This window comes from Oryzias latipes, chromosome 2 (genome assembly GCF_053564925.1).
Source record: "Oryzias latipes strain Hd-rR chromosome 2, Olatipes_Hd-rR_3.1".
Taxonomy (NCBI): Eukaryota; Metazoa; Chordata; class Actinopteri; order Beloniformes; family Adrianichthyidae; genus Oryzias; species Oryzias latipes.
The window spans coordinates 42,618,992-42,641,772 of record NC_136238.1 but is presented as its reverse complement, the minus strand read 5'-3'; the positions used below and the strand labels follow the sequence as shown (position 1 = coordinate 42,641,772).

General features: G+C 40.8%; 1 protein-coding gene across 2 annotated transcripts in view; it reads right to left on the bottom strand.

The window, feature by feature from the left end:
• Positions 1-22,781, bottom strand: part of LOC101174568 (muscarinic acetylcholine receptor M4) — a 64,923-nt gene that overhangs the window by 29,177 nt on the left and 12,965 nt on the right. For both annotated transcript variants that reach the window (XM_023961607.2, XM_078939728.1), the window contains exons 2-6: positions 14,604-15,205; positions 12,381-12,526; positions 10,883-11,084; positions 7,550-7,633; positions 3,063-3,332 (exon numbers count right to left, since the gene is read on the bottom strand). In XM_023961607.2, coding sequence (XP_023817375.1) covers positions 3,063-3,332; positions 7,550-7,633; positions 10,883-11,084; positions 12,381-12,526; positions 14,604-15,205 — 1,304 coding nt within the window. The remainder of the gene's footprint in view (positions 1-3,062; positions 3,333-7,549; positions 7,634-10,882; positions 11,085-12,380; positions 12,527-14,603; positions 15,206-22,781) is intronic.

Sequence of the window (22,781 nt, the reverse complement as noted above, 5' to 3'; positions counted from 1 at the left end):
CTTGGGACTTAACTATAGGAACCTGATTTCAAACCAGGTCAAATGTTTTTCGTACTTGAAAGTCACTGCTGCAACAGATTCAATGAGACCCGTCTGAGCCCGCATTCCCAACTCAAACTATTGAGAGATGACGCCATCATTGTATCAGTGGGTTTGACATTGGGGCAGTAGAAGCTGTGGGGCTTTTGTTTAAAGATGATGGACTGCAGGCTTCTCTACAGGTCCGGTAAGAACCCGGTCCTGTAACGGAGGAGGGGAGTACCTTAATGTCAGAGAACACGAAACCTGGTAAAGACCTGTTTTTACCAGGTTAAATCATAACTTCAGAGTAAACCAACAAGGCAGAAGACAAAGAACAAAGTTCAAATAGAAAATTACAGGTTTGTTTGTCCCTTAAACGGGATGTTCCTGACGAATTCTTTTTGCCTGTAAACTGTTGTTGCTACAACTAGCAGCTTTTGAATAAAGAATGACGTGACAGTCAACTTACAAGGCGCAGCACACAACAAGCAACAGCTACGCATCAGATGTCAGAAATGGTCCCTGAACACGCAATGCATTGAGCAGTCACGCTCTCCGCTTTCTTATGTCTATTTAAAAACCCAAGAGGAACCAGCATCAGGAGAGCTCGGATCCTACAGACAACACGTTCATAAACACGATATTTAGCACGAGGGAGCAACTCTTAGGTCAAGACTTGGTCTATCGGTACGCCTTTGGAGGAAGCTACACTGAGGACAGATGGTTTGGGGTAAAATCTTGACCAAGGATGAGGCCCAGATCCTCTTTCCTCGTTTCCTTGACTCTCCTCCACCAGGTTGTTTTAAGGGTGTTCACGCGTGTGATTAGAACAGCCCACATGTTGCCTAGAGTCAACAATGACCTTACTGACCAACCGTTGCATGTCATTGGTTCAAGAGATGACGCACAACACAAACAACCCCAGGGCGTCAAAACATAGCAGTTTATGTTTACAGTTACAATAAAGTGAAAATGTACTCGTTTCTCAAATGAAATTTTACTTTGTGTTAGAATTAAACCCAAGAAACCAAAAGACGAATAGTCCTGACTTGAGTTCTCCATATGTGGTGGCCTAGACACCGCCAAATCATTCAAACAACACACTCTAGCACCATCCTCATATATATCTTGATTTTGAGCTGTTGAGAATTTTTGGTCGGTTGAGAATTACGCAGCTTTTGCGTTTTTATTTAGTTTAAATTTAGTTATTTCATTTGATGTAATTGTGAATGATTTATGTTAGGTGAATACGCAAATATGTGTCTTTCCACGACTGTTCCCTGTATGTCTAACAGACTTCAAACGTTCAAATGACATACTTGACACATGGATCACTAACGAACTTTGGCTTTTACATTCATTTACGTGTTCTTTGTGTGGTTTATTCATGCTTCTTCCATGATTTTAACAGGGTTCATTCGTGAAACATTAGTGAAAATTTCATGTAAAAACCACAACTTCTCTCACTTTTTCCACATATCCACGTATGAACCAATTTTTATCCGTGTAATATGCACTAAATGTACGTAATAGCTGTGTGACACGGCCTTCAGAGGTTACAGGGTATTATTTTATCGAGATAAAAAAGATTTACTGATTTACTGAAAGAAAGACCAAAGCACACCTCTGCTTCCTAAGTTTTGTCAAAAAAAGAGGTCAGCTCAGTCAATCATAGTCATTCCAACATCCACCTATAGGAGGCAGCAGCTACAAAACCGTATTCTGTTTGTCCACGAATACGGGGGAAAGGAGCGCAGTTACACAAGGGCCAATTCATTTATCATAAATCTAATTAAATTACAAGAATTAGAGTTCTATTTATTTCTAATGTTTACCTTCATGGTTTGAATCATATCTTTTATTTATATCAATAGCTTTTTCTTTTTTTTCTCTCAGTTATTTAGGATTTAAGATGTAAACATTTTCAAATGTTATTTTCTGAATTTGTCCATGTCAGTAACAGAAACGAAGCATCGGAACCTTAAATAACAGAAACAAAACGCCCAATTGGTGCCCCACCTTAGAATCGCACCGGAACGTTCCACTCCACCAGCAAAAACGTTGGTACATTCCACTGCCGGAATGTCACCAGACTCTGAACATGATTTAACAGATATTTTGGTCAAAATTGACCCGAGGATTAAAGGAGACATATCGAAAACAAGTCAAAGATTTTGTTATTTATTTATCAATTATCTGTATAGGACGGTGGGGGAGGGGCATCCTCAAACAAACTTCAGGTGCTCTGAGAACGTAATCAGGTCAACAAATGTTTACCTCTTTGATCTCAGTCTCTTTCATCGTCTTTTTTTTACTTTTTGGTGTTTATGTAAATAATTTTTATATTTTTAAAATGTTAAAAAGGTTTGCATCAAATTGAGTAAGCCTTTATCACTTTCCATTTAAACTATGTTATTTTGTGTCGATCAGTCCAAATATGTCATCTACTGTGGAACGTTTTGGTTTTTTTGGGGCTTAACTCACCTGGTTTCCATTTATGGTGAACATAAAGTCCACCTGACAAACAATTTTCCCATAATTACAACAAAACGTCAAATATTTTGACTTTTTTAGGTCAAAAGTTCCGACTGTAATCCTCAAAACTCATAAATGAGTTCATTTTTTAACACCGGCACCGGCCCGGTGAAGTAAAACTGTGAAACGCCCCGGACCCTCGGGCTTTGCTGGTGCCTCCAGGTGGTCATGGGATGATGCAAGCAGCGTGCAAAGATGGCAGCGAGGATCCAGACTAGAACGCCACTTTCTAAGAGTTTCAGCCAATCTTTCCTACCGAGGGCCCGCCGTCTCCTGAGAGTAATTAGGGGTTTTTCGGGCCAGGGCCAGGCGAGGAACGCACACATCTTTAGGGGAACGCCATCAATTATTTCCACGGAGCTGAACGGAGTTACAAGTGCAACATTCACAAATGTTCATTTTAGAAGGACTCCCGCCGCTGGAACATGATCAACTCCCCAAACTGGTGTCTGCTTTAACCACATTCAAGCTGCCGTCTGCCTCGCCGCAGCGGCGCGTTCACATACTTTCTTCTCCCTGGCCGCCATCTGCCTCTTCCTTTTCACTTGGCTCCGGGCGATGCTGGCAAACTTCCTGGCCACGGTCCGAGGGCGGCTGATGGGGATGGAGTGCCTCTCGGCGCCTTCCACGGGCGGGACGATCTCTATGGCCGTGATGCACTCGTCGCCCGCCTGCTTGGTCACGATCTTGATCTTGGACCACCGGGAGGCGGGGTTCACTTTGGGGACGGCGGAGTTGGATGCTGTGGAAACCGCTGGGGTGGGATTTGATGGAGCCTAAAAACAGAGAGACACATACTTTTAAACAACAAAAGAATAAACTTAAACCCTTACGGGTATTTTAACCATTGATGGTATTTGTCTAATTTTTACAAAAACTGCTTTTTTTATTCTCAAATGAAATTTAGGGACTTTAATGTCTGTTCCAAATCTGACAAAAAAACTCATTTGGTAATTAAAAAAATGGTCAAAAAAAAGTTAAATCAGCTGGTGATTGCTGCAGCCAGAGCCTTTTGTGCCTTTAGAGATAGAAATCTGTTTTATTTAAACTCTTTAAGCACTTTTATTTTGAAAATAAACTCAATTTTCTTTCCTTTAGGCTTGAAAATGTTACCTTTTTTATCTAAAAGACCAAAATAAACTAACTTTTAGCTGCAGTTTTACAGAAAAAATATTAATTAATCCGCTTCAAAGCAAAAAGAAATGAAAAATTCTTTCATCTAAGGAGGAAGAAAGTACCAAACGAGGCAAAAATAAACATTTTCTTTTTCATCAAATAGAAGCTCTGAGCTCAATTCAAAATTACACTAAAATATTTGCTTTTTAAATGACAAAAAAATGGAAAAAAGTTATCTTAACAGGAAAAATAAATTGCTGAATCAGTGAGATTTGTTGCAGCTGTTAAACATGTGGGTTTTATGCAGATACAATATTTGTAACTTCAAGAAAACCTCCAGAGAAACTCGTTTAATCTTTCATACGCATATATTTCATAGGCTAATACGACACTACCCGGTTTATTTTAGCCCGTCTACCGTCATTTGTCCATTAAAAGTACAAGTTTGACAAATGATTTATAGGTAGAAAAAGATGAATTTTGTCCTCAGTTTGAGTTCTGGAGGATTTTTGACTGTTTTTAGTGGTTAGTGTGTGAAAACCGAGACATAAGGACATCAGGATCCTCGTTTAAGTCAAACTCCTGATCAATCTGGATCATTTCTGCCCAAAACATCTTTCAACAGAGGAGGAATCATCCTGAAATAAACCCAATTTTTACTTTAGAAAGCATCAAAACGACAATGTTCTGTCCTGGCTTGGAGCTGGTGCTGATGATGTGTGGAGAAACTCATGAACACGCCTGTAAAACAGGCTAATTCTCCCACAGAGCCCAGATTGGGGCTGCGACACACACTAAACCTCATATGAGCATCTTTAGGGATTGACAGGTAATCGATCACATGAAAACACTTCCACAGACACGCTCACTACATTGGTGAAAGTAGACCACAATGCATTGCATTTGAACGATTTGAAATAAGCGTAATTACATTTATTTTTCATAAATCAGATATGTGTATTTTTTTATTTTGTGGTCTATGAGGGTTTTTTTTTGTTCCTCATTTTCCCCCAAATGCTCTTCTCTATTTTAAAAGAAACCATCTCTGTGGAAAAAATTACCCTAAAAGTGTGACAAATCTACAAAACGGCGGTTACCCCTCCCCCCACCATCCACTTACTCCCTTTTCCACCATTTCTTGACTGTTTGATACGTTTAGATCTTCAAGTCCTTATTTGTGTCCGTAAATACAACTTCAGATAAATACTTTTATTTTGAATTGATGTTCATTTTTTCCCGTTTTCTTGTTTCAGTCTGTCATCAGTCTAATTGTTATCACCTGTGTAGAGTTACCTGTGCTAAGGAGGTAGGAAGACACCATCTCCCCAAATTTCCCGGGGGAGGATGAGTACACTTAGCTAAATTAAGTTTCATTCTTTTACTTCTGTTGGAATATTTTAAAAACTTAATTATCTTTGTGTAAATTCTACTAAGTCTTGTGTTTAGTTTTGTCTGCAGATTTTTTTAAATGTTCTAGGTCCCCCCCATGTTTAAAAAGTGGTTTGATCAGCCACTAAAATGTGTCTTTGATAAATGATAAATATGTCTTTTAGTTTGGTCGGTTTAGTTCTCTAGGTTGGTCTGCTCTGCTGCTTGAGTTGAAGTTTGGGTTTCCGATTTGTCAGCATTTATAAATGAACAAAGGTGGTGTTTCCTGCATCACTCGGGTGGTGAACTCTGGGAAAATAATTACCCTAAAAGTGGGACAACTCTACAAATTAAGTTGACCTAAAGTCAACACAACAGCAGGAAGAAAAATACGGATTTCTTGTGTATTTGACAAAACCTGTTCCCCAATAGATGCTATTTTAGAGCAAGAGTTACATTCTAATTCATAGAAATATTTGTTGTCTTTAAAAAGAGATGTAAATATGGAGATCATTTAAGTATTTCTACAAAATTTCACAGCTTTATTCACTAAATTCGCTCGTTTCAAAGAGGATTCTTGATAGTTTGGGGCCTTTTTTTTTTCCATCGACCAGCATCTGTTCTCCTTTTCCGAACCTTCTGAAGATGATGTGGACAGAAGGTGGGCCACTTTAGCACCCAGGATTTTCTGGGACAAAGTCATGCTGTTGAAAAAATTTGCACTCAGTAGTTTTTTTTATTGCTCTAATGAAAATACACAAGACGTCCTCCCAAAATAGACGCCATCTGGAGGGAAGCAGATGTTGCTCTCAAACCTTTACGTTCTTCTTGACGTTTATTTGTCCTTCAAAACACAAAAGTTGCCCTAATCATGAAAGATGCTGGTTTCTGAGCTGAAGATTGAGAAGTTCGCCTCTTTTTTGGCCAATGGGGTTAAAAAAAAATCCCCATTTAAAACTATTTCAAAGAGTTGGGGCTTTTGGGAAACGCTGGACCTCTTTCTGGGTCCTAGTGCCCTAAAAGTTAAAGCTCCTGGTTTCACAATGGTTCCATGAGACTCTACGACAGATTGGGGACCTCTCCACGGTGTACGTCGCCTTCGACCTACAGTAGCCGGGACAGGCTCTGACAACAACGCCACGCCAAAAGGGATGTAGTGAACTGAGGCCAAGTCATACAGTCACTGTGTTCATTTTGCACATATTGCACGGATAAAAAAACTGGTCGTACATGAATTTATGTGGTAAGAGTGAAAAATGTTGTGGACCACGTTAAAACCACAGACGAAGTACCACTAAGCCAAGCAAAGAACATGTAAACCAATTTAAGCTATGAACCGTGTGTGATTATTGCACTGTTTATATACAATTCATTAGAGATTTGTCAGTCTATTACGTAACTTTATCGTGATATGTGCGCCGTATACACGAAATAAATGGTATACATTGGTGTTACATGTATGAAAACTCTGTAAGACTTACGTGGAACGGTCCTATGTATGCATCTTGAAGAAAATCACACACAATTGTGTAAGATTTACATAATAATTGAGTATAAACTATGTAAAGTCTCAATCAGTGAAAAATTCTGAACAGCTCAAAACCGAATTCACGTAAAGACCCATCGGTCGGAACCCTCGACGGACAATCGCACACATCGACCAATGACAAACACAAGAAACAGTCATTAATTATCACAAAGAGTCCAAAAAAAAAAAAAGCTAATTAGACCGAATTTTATACGATGGATGGATGGATAAATGGATGGTTTTAAATTTGACTTTGTTTTAGTGACCTCAAAATGTAGCGTTTGCCCACAAATATTAGTTTTTGGACCATTCTAGTGGTTTTGTAGACTCATTTATGGTTAGAAGCGTCGTCTCAGAGACGACAAGACGATGATTTTTTATCAAAATGTCCACATTCTTTATTGTTCATCCAAAAGACCTGGTTTCATGAACTCTAGAATCAGGGGTAGGTGACTCCAGGCCTCGAGGGTCGGTGTGTCTGCATGATTTCCAGATATCAAAGCCTCACCTGTGACTGACTACCTGTTCAGGTGTGTCCAGCCCATCCGAACCTGTCAGAGCAGGTTAAGCTGGAAAACATGCAGGAATGCGGCACCTGGGGCCTGCAATTACATGTTTCTAGATCTTCTCCCAAATAAATGTTTGAATAGATTTACACTCATGAGATTCATTTTTTGCTCCATCTTTAAATGTACTGAGATCTACAGTAGCGCCACCTTTAAAGTAAGCTCTTTCAGTGAATACTTTTATGTTGGGAAACAAGATGTCTTTCATTTTTATTTAAATAAAATAAAATGTCCTTTTATTTTCTCAGAATTGGCTAATTGCTGTGATCTACTCAAACATGCTTGTATAGATATGACTGTTTAGACATTTGGTTCATCTTTGCAGGTCAATTAGATGTTCCCCTTTCTGCCGGTTCTCCGTAGAACCACCATGTTTGTCACTAATGAGATGTGTAATAAGACTGTGGACACAAACCTCAGACGTGATCTCCAGCTTGTTCTTCGTTTCTGTGGGAGGGATGAAGGCTGTAGACGAATCGTTGGAGCTCTCCTTTTCCTCCTGGACAAAGCAGACAGATACGGTTGGAGGAACGTCTGCAGGAATGTCGGACTGAAATCTGTCATTTAAGGCGGATTGGTTCTGGGTTTAACCCTATGACCCCCAGATCCCCGCTGTTGGGGCTAATGATCAATCTTTAGTTCTGTTTCTCAATTGGTTTACAAATCCAGTTGGATCAGGTCAAACCATCACATGCTTCCCATGGGGAGGGGCTCTTATGGACCCGGTTGTTCCGGTTGTAAATGACTATGGTATGGGTCAGGAAGACCCCTGAGTCTTTTAGAAATCCTTTGAAGAAGTGGCCTAAGGACTGGGGCAGGTTTCGGCTAAGGTTTGGTGAAAGCAACCTGCGGCTACTCTGAACTTTTACTTTGCTGTAGATTTCTCAGCTGCAACATTTAAAATATCCTCTTGCCCTAAATCTTCTCCAAGATGGCCTCCATTATATACAGGTAAAGCATTAGTCATATGACCCACACAGGGGGTTGATTTGTAGGGATGCTGCAGGTTTTTGGGTTGTCTGGGTCCGTGAAGGGTCATAAAAAAGTGGCCACATCTTAAGCGGAGCACAGGTGTGTCTTGAAGTTCCCTTAAGGCTCATATTGCCACCTTGAGAGACATCGATGAAATGGAGTGTACCATTGTTGTGTGTATGTTAAGTGTCGTCCCATACAGGTGCTGTAGGTTTTTGGGTTGTATAGGTCCATCAAGAATCATAGAGAAGAGTGGCCGCATCTTTTGTGTATTGAGTAGGATTGGGCGATGTCCCTTAAATTGGCCGTTGACGATATTTGCTGTCAACCATCGGGATGGACGATGATATCGTCGGGGGGGGTCTATCATTAATTTTTCGGTCTTATATAATTGCTATGCGTTATTTTACTTTATTACTTTTTTTATTTTATTTCCCAACTAATAACTCATCCACGATGATCCAGTATAAACTGAGGGAAGTGACTTTAACAAAAAAAGGAACAAACAAAATAGAAAAGAAGTAGTCCGCTCCCGCACTTAACTAGTGAAGTGGACCGGCGGAGCGCGGACTTACAGCTTTGTGTTTGATGGGAAGGGGGGGGGGGGTGCTTTGTTACATGAGCGCTATGTGTGGGAGATTTAAGACTGCGATCCGTTCCGCAGCTCTAGGGGTACAAGCAACCGAACTCAGAACCGGGTCTGAAAGTGTGTGTCTGAGCACAGCTCGGATCGTCAACACACACACAGCGGCTTTGGGGCGGTGTGAGCGTCAAAGCAGAAATGTCACTCAGTCCTTAGAAACCGTTCAAACAATCACGTGGATTTGTGTTTCGAGTCGCGTCCCGACTAAATAAAGGCTGATGTTATTCCCACATGTTAAAATGCAGCCAAGATGCAGATTGCAGCACCACCCAAAGCTAATGCTGTTAGCCCGTGTTAGCATACTGCTAATGCCGGCTTCTTTCCAGCTCCGCCCTTCAACAGAAAAAGCGCTGACCACACAGATTAAAATTAAAACAGGTGTTTCATAATAATCGTAACATTATTAAAAGCACGTTTAGAAGATCGTCTCGTATATTACCGAGCTGACATGTCAATGTATACAGCCGCTCGGCGCTGTTTAACATTGTTTTGTATTGAATTGTTACATTCAATAAAGTTTGAAAAAAAAAAAAGCCGCTCGGCGGAACTTATATCCTCTTCCGGGTTTTCAAACCCTACTGCGCATGTGCGAATGATTTATTCCGACCGAAAGTGTGACCCATGTACACGTTTGTTATATTTTGAAAACATTTTTCTGGAACCATTTACACGGCTGGATTCTAATCCGACCATTGATCCGATCAAGATATTTTGCACATGTAACCGCGGCTTATGGTGTCTACTCGCAACGTGGCGGGGGCGTGGCATCACGATGGTGTCTCTCCATCGGGATGTCCGTCACCCATCACGATGGACGATGGTATCATCCATCGGCACAACCCTAGTCTTGAGGCTAGTGTGGCTGTCGCAAAAATGGAACGCACCATTGTTGCGTGAGTGGCGAAGTATGAATAAGTGAGGCATTTGCGGATTTTCAGCTAAAAGGTTAGTATTCACCCCTCACTAATGACTAGAGTGCAGCATTAAGGCACCATACGACACCATTACCCGTACGTCATTGGTGCGTATAATGCTACGATCACACCGGGCTCGGAAATGTTTGAGCGACCACTTCTATTGAAAAGTCTATGTAAACGCACTTAAGTGTGCATTTTGAGTTTCCACATTCAAAACTGTCATTATTGAGCGTCGCTACACAAGAGTTTAAGTTTGTTTTTGGGCTCTACATACAAAACGCGCTACCACTGAATGCGCGTTTAAAGGTAAACCAGCTGAACTTTGACCAATCAGGGACTCAGATTTGGTAGCTACGTATGGATGGCGTCCCTTTTAATTCACAGAAGCTCTAATGGTATCAAAATTTATCCTGACGGCGAAATGAATAATTGCAGTTTGCGTTTTATACGTCATTAAGTCTTTGATATTCTGAACTGTACTTATATTCTGAACTGTAAAAGGAATAGAACTGTAAAAGAGAAAGTCTGGAGCATCATTTAACTAGATTTGCACCACTACATTTCGTAGTGAGTACATGCACTAGTATCAGGTATCGTCAGACCGGTGTGAACACCTTATGCTAAACACGTGTTCAAGAACCGGCGTTTCTTGTCCAGCAGCTTCAGAGCCAGAACCCCTTGGTGGCAGATCCTTCCTCTCCTCTACTGGGGTTTCCTTTCCCCTCAGCAGAGGATTCCGTCTCAACATCCCCCCTCCATCTTCATTCAGCTCCATTAGAAAGGCGCTTTCATCATGTGAAGCTGGAGTTTGACGCGCCGTCGCTCCAGGCAGACGCCGACTGAGCCTGTCAGCGATGTTCTCTAAACGCTTTTCCAAACGAGGAAACTCCTCCACTGACAGGAACGTCGTTTGAGAAATTGTTCAAAGTTTGAGAGAAACATCTTCCTTCTCCAAAGTTGTGCCTCCGTGGGTGTGATTACTCCCCATTATGGTGAAAGTCTTAAGTCTGTCAGGAGGCGAGAGTGGATGAGCGCAATGGTGGAGCGAGGATGTGGTACCACCCTGTAATGCTTTTATCTCCAACTGTTTTTATGGACATCCTCAACCTCTGTCCTTTTGGAACATTTCCACCTTTAACCAAAAACATACCTGTACAAACACAAACTGGTTTAACACTCCAGAAGGTTTCTCAGATGGGATTTTTTTAGGAAATACCTGGGTGAGCCTGGGGCTGGGCTGGCCCAAAGGTTCTGGCTCAGCTGGTTTCGGCTCCTCCACCCTGCCGTTCTTCACGGTCTCCACGGCGGTGGTGGTGGAGTCCACGCTGAGCTTGGGGGTGCAGCGAGGGCTGGGCTGCGGGCTGGTCTCATTGTTGTTGTTCTGCTTGATCAGGTGACTTTTGAGGAGGCTCGGAGTTCTGGAAAAATAAAACAGTTAACCACGTCAAACCATAGACAGAAATGCGAAGCATCTTCTGCTTGTAGGCGGACCATTTACGTCAACGCCTGACTGTAGATGAGAAGTGGACTGAGGGGCCCCTCCCCCCTGGCGTTGTAAATAGCAAGTGTCTGCAAAATCCCAGCTAAAATCCTCTTTTCTTTAAAAGATTCAGATATGTTAAATGAAATCATATGAAGTGATCATTGCAGAACTTCTGGGAATAAAGGTCTTATAGGTCAACAGTGTAGTGCAGTGTTAGTGCAGAAACATAATTTCTGAGTCAACATATTGACGTTTTGACCTTTTCTGTTTTTGTGCATAAGGTCATGAATCAAATGGACCTGTAGAGGAAAATGTTCTAGAGGGGATAAAGATGGAGGAGTTTAGCCTCTAAAGTGGTGAATTATTTCAGAACATCTATAAGGTACAGCATTAAATGTGGACTTGCAGTTGGTTTACGTGCCAAACTGCATTTTTTTACATACATTTTGTAATTTAGTTTCACATCACCAAGTCTGAGTTGGCATGGGTCATCGTTGGGTCACTTTCACCAATCAGGAGTGAGCTTGTTGGAAGGCCACACCCCTACCACTGAGGCCCAAAATGCCTAAAATCTATTTCGTGGGTACTTCCTGTTTGGATCACCGGAGGGGCGGGGTCACTCAGTCCAGTTCTCACATGCAGTCGACGGTCTGGGACACCATTCTATCTTCGTGATATTATAAAGATGTTTGGATTGCGACAGCTAAAAAGATAAGGGGGCGGGATTGTCTGGATTTAGCTAAATGCACGCTTTTCTCTAAAAGTATTTTCAAATCAAAGCTGGATTTTCACACAAGGCCTTTTTTCAAAGTTTTAAAAGTGGCTTCATTTATAGAACTGAGCAGGACTTCTAAAAGGTGACGCGACGAGTTCCCAAATCTACTGTTTTTTTTTTTTTTACTAATTTGTTAATTGACTAATATTTTATCATGCTAGCTTTTTGAAAAATTTTGTATCTACGGGGGTTTTAAAGCTAATTTGGGATTTAGTTGTTTTTTAGCATTATACTAGCTCTTTTGGCTATTTTGGTATTTACCGAGATTAGCTAATATTTCAGCCCCTAAAGATTTCAGAAATAGGCTAGCTGTTATGTTTGCATTATGCTAGCTGATTTGGTTAATTTTGCATTTACTTTGGTTTGACCCCAACTCAGTAGGAGGGTTGAGACGACATCTGTTATGATTTTATTTATTTCAAATAAGAAATGATGAAATTCTTTTTTTTTTCTTACTTCTTCTCTTTCTTTTCCGGTTTGTGTTTGGAGACTCGGCTCCTGGAGGCCAGGGAGATGTGGATGTACAGGACCGTCATGATGACAACGGGGAGATAAAAGGCTGCGATCGCCGTCCCGAACGTGACTGCCGGGTTGGAGAGAAACTAGAGACAGGAAAAGGAAGACAGACGGGTTACTCTTCTCAGGGATAAAGTTATAAACCAAAGTCCTTCGAAATTCCTTCCAGCTTTTCATCTTACTCTCAATATCTGACCATCTCCAGAAAGAAATTGGTCTTGTTTGAGCCTCTTATCGCCGCCCCGTGATGCGTTCAAGCATTATAAGAGCTCAACAAGTCAGCAGAGGCAAGATGAGCAGCCGAGTTCCAAAGTATGCTCTGGAGCACTGGAGCACTAAATACTAATCAAAACAGGAAGATCTGGACTCTTGAAAATGATGACTGGATTGAAACCTTTACATGTTCATATTATTGATCCCAAAATGATCAATTCTTTCTGAAGTGTCCACATTTCCAGCTAAACTCATTGATCACAGAGAAACTCCCAAAAATTCACCCATATGGCATTGACCCATACAGGTGCTGCAGGTTTTTGGGTTGTCTGGGCCGCACCTTAAGGAGAGCGCAGGTGTGTCTTGCAGTTCCTTTGAGACTAATACGGCCACCTTAAAGGACGTCATTTCATTGTTGTGCGTGTGGTAAGTGTGTTGTCACGTTTCATATTGTATGCTTGCGCTGCTAGTCATTAGTAAAGCATCCGTCACAACTGCGCTTTCAGCTAGCTAGAGCTAGCTGACTGCAGGTTAAAAATGGGCAAACCTGTACAGGGCACCAGAGGACTTATCACATGGACAGTGCTAACTGGCTAACTGCGCAGACTGCAGAATTGGTCAAAAAACGTAAGAATCTGTACAACACGTCTACGTCTCACCTACTTCCCCCTTACGTGTTGTATAAGTGTACACTACGACCTGTCCCCTGCTTCATGCCCATAGAGAAAAGTGTGTATTTTTTCTCTCTACAGGTTTACTGTAGAGAGAAAAAATACACCAGCTTGATATTTCGTGCAGAACACCTGCGTGTCTAATGCAGGTTTGACCCTTTTTTACCCACAGATGGCCCGTGTCCACCCGTAAGGACAGTTGGGACAAACCCGTTAGTCGGCCAACACCACAAAGACATCCACAAATCAGCATAGAACATAAAAAATTGTAGAATACCGCATAAAAAACTATAGAATACCATCGGTTTATTATGGCAAAAGTAAAAAGGGAAAAACAACAGATCAAAACTGGTCCAACAAACGTCTTGTATTCCAGTTCTTCCCACCAATGATAACCTGGATCAGATGATTCCATTTTACTATTGACCAAATATACTTCAACTGCACTATCAATAGCAAATAAGGCAGCTGGAAAACCATCGAGGCAGGTAATAGATTGTTATTTTCAGCTACACACAATGTTTTTTTGAGTGGGAACATACATCAGCTGTAAATCCCAGCAGACGATGTTAGATTGTTGTGAGTTAATTATTTTTCTTCCGCTAATAACAGGCACCTAAGCAGCGTTTTGTTTTTATTTTGAACCTTTAAGCAGAGCTTTCCATACAGCACATAAAGGGTTTAAACCAATTTCTTTCCAAAAAGGGAGTCCAGAATCTTTTTCCTGAGTTGTTTTTCACAAGCTATTCTGAGCAAACAAACCTTAAATCTTAAAAGCAATTTCAATCAGTTTCTTTGTTAAGGTCAAAGTTGCAAACAAGGTCATTTAAAGGTCAGAGGCAAAAATTTGGAGGTGTAGTCCAATTCAGTACAGATCATTTTTATAGAACCAAAGACAAATTCTTTTTTGTAATTACATACTGTAAAACAATGACAAAAAGGCCTCTTGAACTGGCATAATGACAGCTGTCTGCCATCAAAATATAATGGATGGTCAACTGTTGGCTCTCTAGCTAAATACAACTGGTGCTTGTGCACCACTGTGGAACAATTACGTTTTAGTAATCTGTAATCTAAGGAGTAATTTGCCATTTTTTTGGTTGAACACATCCAAGTCTGTAAAAAAAACCTGTATTAAGAGACATGAGGGTTCAAAGGCTTCAGGAGGTCCACCTTAAGGGCCTCCCCACATCCACTCATACAAGTGGTTTCTTCTCCAAAACAAGCTTACCCTAGATTGGACCAGAATGGACCAAAAACACAGTAATACATATTGTACCTGAATGTAGCATTCCCCGGGTGGTACGGTCCGCTGCCCAACGATGAACTGCCAGAATAAAATGGCAGGAGCCCACAGGATGAAAGACAGGATCCAGGCTGCTGCGATCATTAATCCCGCCATCTTTGTGGTCCTTCTGGTTGGGTACGACAGCGGCTTGGTGACGCAGAAGTATCGATCAAAGCTGATGATCAGTAAGTTCATCACTGAAGCGTTCGACACCACGTAATCTAAGGCTAGCCACAGGTCACACACCACCGGCCCGAGCGGCCAGTACCCAACGATGATGTAGACGGTGTACAGATTCATGCTGAAAACACCGATTATCAAATCGGCACACGCTAGGGAAAATAAGAAGTAGTTGTTGACGGTCTGCAAATGTCTGTTGACTTTGATGGACAGCATGACTAGAATGTTTCCTGTAACAGTCACAAAGCTTAGGGACCCTGTCACTAGAGCGATGAAAAACATCTCCAGAGTTTTGTACGGACTTCCTCCAAACCCTTCAACGTCAGCAGCCAGGGAGCAGGACGCCGAATCGTTGGTGGAGCCATTACACGAGGCGTTGGAGAGCAGGTCAGATGACTGGTTGACCAAATACCCTGAAGAAGGACAGACAGAAAACAAGATGAAAGAAAATCAGGTGAAACGCTCAATGTACATTCTACAATATAATGGTTTTCTTTTGGTTTACCAGTATCACAATCACTACAAGACTTGTCCGAGACTTGACACTGGACTTGAACTGAGGCTTGACTTGAATTTAAAACCAAAGAACAGAGGCTTGACTTGAACTTGGAGCCAAAAACTTGGGACTTGACTTGGATTTGAAATAAAAAACTTGCGACTTTACTTAGATTTGTAACCAGAGATTTGATTTGAATTTGTATCCAAGGTCTAAAGACTTGAGTTGGTTTTGAAATCAAAGACTTGAGGACTTGACTTGGATTTGTAACCAGAGACTTGTCTTGAATTTGAAGCCAAAAACTCAAGGCTTGAGTTGGATTTAAAAGCAAAGACTTGGAAACTTGACATAAATTTAATGCCAAAAACTCTAGACCTTACTAGGATAATAAGACAAAGACTAGGACCTTGGCTTGGATTTGTATTTAGAGACTCGATATCTGACTTGGTTTTGTAATCAAAGACTTGAGATTGAATTGGACTTCCAGAATAGCCTCATGAGTGTCTCTGCCTTAGTTTTCCTTTCCTAACTAATACCAGTCACTTCATCAACAGTCGTTGGAACATAAGTGAGTTCTGAGCAGTTTTAAATCCCACACCGGCCCTCGGAGCGTGTGTGCAGAGTTCTCTGAACAAAACTCCTGCTGGACAATCAATTATTCATGCTCCCATTTTCTATACCTGCCTTGTTCTTGTTAGAGTCGTGGAGTCAGTCCCAGCTTTAATGGCACAGAAAGGCAAAATCACCTGCTGACCTCCCAACCACATCTTAGGATAACAAGGCACAAAGAAACTCCACTGAAGTTCATACAAAGACGACAAAGTGTCTTTGCTGTGAGGACACAATAGTTGTGGCTCATTACAGTAGGATGATTGATGATGTCATTTGACCGTATTAATAAAACGTCTCCAGACGGCAGTTTTTCTATATTTAGTTATTTCCTGTATGTCGATCAGCTGGACGGACACAGTCTTTGTCTCTGTTGACATGAGGAGACGCTGAATCCAGAAAACAGCCTCAAAAACATGCAGACGACTAAAATTAATTACAAAACACTTTCACGCTCGTTAATGGAGCCAACGAGATTTCAAGCAAACAGGGATATTGGAAATTAAAGCCTTCCCTCCCTCCAACCAACCAGGGGGATCATTCGGATGTAGGTCACGGCTTCAGCGCAGTGTATTGTTCTTCCAGCAGGATGCCGAGTCCTCAAACAGAATCTGCTCATATTTCCACATTAACTCCACACCCCGACCGGCTGCATGTCATAACAAGTCATTAACTTTAACTGCAAAAGTGCAACAGTCGAGTTATTCTGAATATGCTGTCGGTCAGCCAAAAACGAGGAGAAAGCGGCCCGGTAGGCAGGAAATGAACTGAATAATAACCAATAAAATCTCTGCAAATGAAATCAAATAAAAACGAAGTGGCAGCACAGACAGGCACACTTTCAAATCTACAGGTTTGGAGGTTCTGCTTTAACTGTGATGGTATTTTATAGCGTATTCATGATACAACCTTTTATTTAGCTCAGTTTGACAAGATAGTTCATGTTAATGCCATATACAAGTTTATATTAACTCCCTCTGATTGGCTCAGTAGTTTAAGGGGTATCAGAATCATATTTTCCGCAATACTGGATAATAAGGGAGACTGTCAAAAAAATCAGAGACAAGTACGACGGTCAGAATTTATTGATTGCATTTACGGTGACTCTAGAACGTCTTGGTGACCTGCTACACGTTAGCCATGTTAAAAGTGTATTCACGATACCTGTAACTTTAAACCTACTTTGCAACACGTAAAAAATAACAGACTGATACTGCAAAAAAACGCTAAAACAAACGTTATTGTGATTACGCTAACTCCTAACCTTTTGTCATGCAAAATAAAACACTGTCCGACACCACTACACATTTGCCACATTAGAAGCATTAGCCATTATAATCGCCTTAGCCACGTTAAGCGATAGCCACATTAACAGTATTAGCCACATAAGAAGCCTTTGCCACATTAAGTGTTAGCCACGTTAGCATAATCACAATACCTGTAAATTTGTAACCTTGTTTGCAACACGTAAAAAAATACGGTCTGGTACCACCACACATTAGCCACATTAGAAGTGTCAGCCATGTTAACAATGTTAGCCACATTAATATCATTAGTCATGTTAATAGCATTAGCCACATTAATAGCATTAGCCACATTAGAAGCGTTAGCCACGTTAGAAGCGTCAGCTATGTTAGAAACGTTAGCAACATAGAAAGCGTTTGTCATGCAAGAGTATTCACATTAGCCGTGTTAGCGTCTTCAAAATAATACAATCTGTTTTACAAAACCTGCTAAAAAACACAGTCCGACACTACTACACATTAGCCACATTAGAAGTGCTAGCCATGTTAATAGCATAAGCCACGTTAGAAGCATTACCTTTATTAAAACGTTAGATATATTAGAAACGTTAGCTACTTTAGAAGCGTTACATATTAGCCGTGTTAGCATCTGCATAATAACACTCAAATCTGTTTTGCAAAAAACAGATTGACATTTTGATAGAGCACCGTTTACGTCTCAAAAATCGCTTCAACTTTAGTAGCAAAACAAGAATTATTCTATATATAAGGTGCTCTAAAATATATGGAGCACTGTTCGTTTTTCTTTTTTTAAATAGGGCTATTTTTAAAGCAGAAAAGAAATGTTTCCTATACCAAACTTTTTAGGGAAAATGTTAAAAATGGATACATTTGTGGATGAAAATGTCGCCTCTGTTGGAGTAAATGATCACTGGCTGTTGGATAACTCAAATCCTGGTTGGAGAAAAACACTGGTTGGATTTACTAAACTGACTTAAATAATTTCTGATTTTGAGTTGACATCCCTGCAGTATTTATTCTACACACAAGATGTGGTTTCCAAAGGCCTGGGAACCAATATTACGGTAAAATTCTATAAGGTATTGTTCCAGTAGATATAATAATAATCCATAGAGAGTTAACAAAAGTTTTTAAAGAGCCATAAACTCTCACCATGAACCTAAAATGCATCTACCTACTGGTTTAGCAGATATCTCTGTCTTTGGTCATGAACGTTCATTAAACTAAAAAAATCTGTTTTTTAGATAACCAATAGCCCAAGGAAAACAGCCGGGACCAGTCCATAAGAACCAGGGTCAGTGAACTTTGAAAGCTACCAAACAAGGACCCACCTCTTCTGTCACCAAAGTGAAACTGTTTGTGAGAATTCCGCCAAAATAAGGCGACCCGTCTTTTCATCAGAACGTTTATAAAACCTGCCAAACTGCTAATCCTGCTTTGACTCTTTAACATTCTATCAAAGTTCTGTTACTGTTCCCTCCCACCTCATGATGCTCGACGGTTTGGTGACACACTGATGTGGGTTGACTGCTTGTTCTTCAGCCAGCATGTGTTGGTCTTTTCTAACACAAATCTATCCCAAAATATGCTGTACATGTTTGCGTAGTTTGTACTGTTTAAAGCAAATAACTGACGCAGTTCATTTAACCCTTGTGCTATCTTATGGGGTCCAGATGACCCAGCCCTTACATTGACGTGATATCCCTGCCATGACAAAGGTGGAAAGACACCAGTGAAGATCACAAATCATTGAAGAAAAAAGGTTCAGCGCACTGTCTAGTGGGGTCCAGATGACCCCACTCCTAACGTTAATGTGCCTTGGATAGCACAAGGGTTAACTTTTGACCCCGAGTGTTTACTTATGGACACCTATGAGGCAAAAATGTAGAAAAACTACACACAATAATATAACTTTACGAAAATTACAAAACATCTCAATATTTTAACATTTTGAACTCCTTGAATTTCGTTTTCCTTTTTTTAAGACGTAAATATTTTTTTGATAATTAATTTAGAGTCATAAATTGTTTTTTACTATCAACTTTTAAAGGAAAAAAGTGTTTTTTTATGTTTATTTAAAGCTACACATTGTGCAAATGTAATTCGTATATATAAATTTAACCGCAAATAAAAAAAGTGGTTTATACAAATAAACTCCTCGTGTGTTAAAAGGTTCATAATTGTATCAATAAAAACAAAAGAAGTCTTAGGTCTGATCTGTGTGCTGAGCTGATGGACAAAGCAAGTTAAACATAAGAATAAATGACCCAAAAAAAGCGCCTTTTATTGAAAGTTGAACAAAGATTTAGATGGTTACGATAAGGGTTAGGTGACCTGGAAATCGGTGCTAAAACGCAGAGGGGAAAAATTGTTGAATATTATCCTTTATATCCGAGTACATTTCGCCATAATTATTTTTTTTTTATTAATGAATCTCTAACCCTAAAGTAAAAAAAAAAGTTTTTATTTTACAATTTGTTGCATTTAATACATAATTGCTCCTTTTTTCCACACAGGTTTCAGACTGTGTTGAATGCAACACTTTTTGAAAAAAAAGTAGTTATAAAAAAATGATTCATATAAAATGTTATGCCTCAACATAAAGAAAACGTCTCAAATCTTCCAGGCAGTGCATCGCGGTAGAGCGTCTTCGTCTTAATGAGGTGTTTTTATTGACGAGTTTTATTGATCCCAGCAAAGAAGAAGAAAAATCTGTTTCTTCTGTGGTAAAATGGTCAATTTGAAGCACTGAAGATTTTAAGTCTTCATTAAAAAAAACACGTTTTTTTTCTGGCCTAAAAGGTGAACAGTAATGTCTGAAGAAACTGTTGACGTCTTTTGGAGAAATTCTACCCAGATTATTTTTCTAATCCCAGTTCATCCACCATCGCTGAGCTCCATCGGAGGCTCCTGGTGAGGCGTTAGAGCATCGATCATGTGAACGCTGATAACTTCAGGATCAATTTATGAACATTATCCAGATATATTTTCACTAGAATCAGCCTTAATAAGGTCCCTGAACAAACAGAAGCAGCAGAGCAGCATCACAAAAGGTCAGAAATCTTAATTTTTCATTTTGCGTCGATGAAACGTTACCTGGACACGACAGGTCGTGGTTTCACTTGCGTCCCCTCTAACCCCTTAAACCGCCTCACTCATTTCAGATTGTTCCCATGACAACCAGATTGAAACGCTAACCGTTTCTGAGCAAATCTAAAAGCAGAATTAGGATTAAAAGGTAACTGGAATCTTAAAACGTTGACCATTTTTTAAAAGGAAAACAACATTTTTGACCAAAAGCCAAATGTTGCACTTAGCATTTTGCTAAATAGCAACATTTACAGGGGGAACCGCAAAGAACAACGATCTTTGCCAATGAATCGTTACTCCTTTCACAAAGTGAAGAAAATCTCTAAAATCTCTAAACTCCAGGGTTTCTTATTTCAGTCTCTTAACCCGTTCATTTAATGCATCTTTTAAATAATCCCAACTCTGCAAAGAATGGATGCTTCCCACTTCCATCCACGCCTGGGAACCAAACCACAGGGAGGCTGTTGTCATAGGGAGATCTGCAGGGGGGGGGGGCACTCTGAGGCAGAAAACGTGCACGCTGTGCTCGTCGTTCAGAGATTCCCACCCACATGCACGTTGAACAACAATAACTATAGAGGGAAACCGTATCCGGAGGTCCTTACCATTCGCTGTTGGCCCCATGTGACCCATACCATTACCCGCCGCCCCCTAAAGCCACCACGGACCCGATCGGCCCCTACAGCTAGGAGCTGTTCCCATACTTTACTCTGAAGTGCCCCAAGAAAATAAAATGAGTAACAACTAAACACTCTGGTGTAACTAGGATCTGTTCATGAACTGTCAAAGAAAGAGAGCTACATGTACATGTATTTAAGCCTTAGGGTCCAATTGTTGGCTATCGAGTTTTTTTAGTATTATTTTTCATAAAAGTGTCTCCAGTGCCCCGTTTGGAAACATGTCTTATCAGTGCAACCGCATCCATGCGACTGGACAGACTTTATTAAGACATCGGCCAAAAATCACACAAAAAAACAAATCCAAGCGGAACGTTTACGTCTCTTAAACAGTGTAAACCATAAACATTTCTGACAAATATTTTGATTATTTGATTACTTCAAATGAAAATAAGAAAGTCTAACTTTTAACCATTAACGCGTCATGCAAAATTTTTAGTCAAAAGGGCCACCGTCAATTCCATAGCACCAATTACGACCCCCAGGTGGGGGCGTCTTGGGACAAGCACATGGAAATAGTGGAAAGCTCCTCCACTGGGTTACAGTCACTCACAATGGAGGTCATGGTCTAATGGTAGAGTGGCCAACCTCTTGTCAAAAGGTTTGGTTCCTGCTTTGTCTGCTTATGTGTTGAAGTGTCCTTGGGCAAAAACCTGAACCCCCTGAGCCTCCATCCATGTGTGACGGTGTGGGTGCATGGGTGTATGGACTGTAACGCTATGTTGACACCAGGCTTTTATAATAGGTCAATGTTAACGCATTCAGGGTTTAAATCCCTCGCGTGTATGTGTCGCTAGACACGTTTTTAAATGTGTTTTAAACACGCAGCTATTGAACGCAAGTTAAAAGTTAAACCAGTTCAACGTTAACCAATCAGGGACTCCGATTTGGTAGTGACGTATGGATAGTATACGTAATAGGGTTGGGCGATGTCCCCTAAATTGGCCGTTGACGATGTTTGCTGTCAACCATCGGGATGGACGATGACATCGTGGGGGGGGGGGGGGGGGGGTATTTTTTGCATTTTTCGTTCTTATATAACTGCTATTCGTTATTTTGCTTTTTTCATTTTATTTCCCAACTAATGGTTAATCCGCGATGATCCAGTATAAACTGAGGGAAGTGACTTTAACAGAAAAAGTAACAAGCAAGATAGAAAAGAAGTAGTCCGCTCCCGCACTTAACTGGCGGAGTGGACCGGCGGAGTGCGGATTTACAGCTTTGTGTTTGATGGGGGGGGGGGTACATGAGCGGTATGTGTGGGAGATTTAAGACTGCGATCCGTCCCGCAGCTCTAGGGGTACTACCTACCGAACTCAGAACCGGGTCTAAACGTGTGTCTGAGCACAGCTCGGATCGTCAGCAGACACACAGCGGTTTGAGCATCAAAGCAGAAATGTCGCTCAGTCCTTAGAAAACATTCAAACAATCACGTGGATTTGTGTTTCCAGTCGTGTCCCCACTAAATAAAGGCTGATGTTATTCACAGCATGCAGCGCCACCCAAAGCTAATGTTGTTAGCCCGTGTTAGCATACTGCTAATCCTGGCTTCGTTCAGAAAAAGCACTGACCACACGGATTAAAATTCAAATGATGAGCGAACAGGTGTTTCATAATAACCGTAACATTATTAAAAGCACGTTTAGAAGATCATCTCGTATTTTACCGAGCTGACATGTCAATATATATAGCCGCTCGGCGCTGTTATCGTTTTGTATTGAATTGTCACATTCAATAAAGTTTGGAAAAAAAGACGCTCGGCGGAAATTATATCCTCTTCCGGTTTTCAAACTGCGCATGTGCGAATACTGCGCATTTGCGAATGATTTATTCCGACCGAAATTGTGACCTT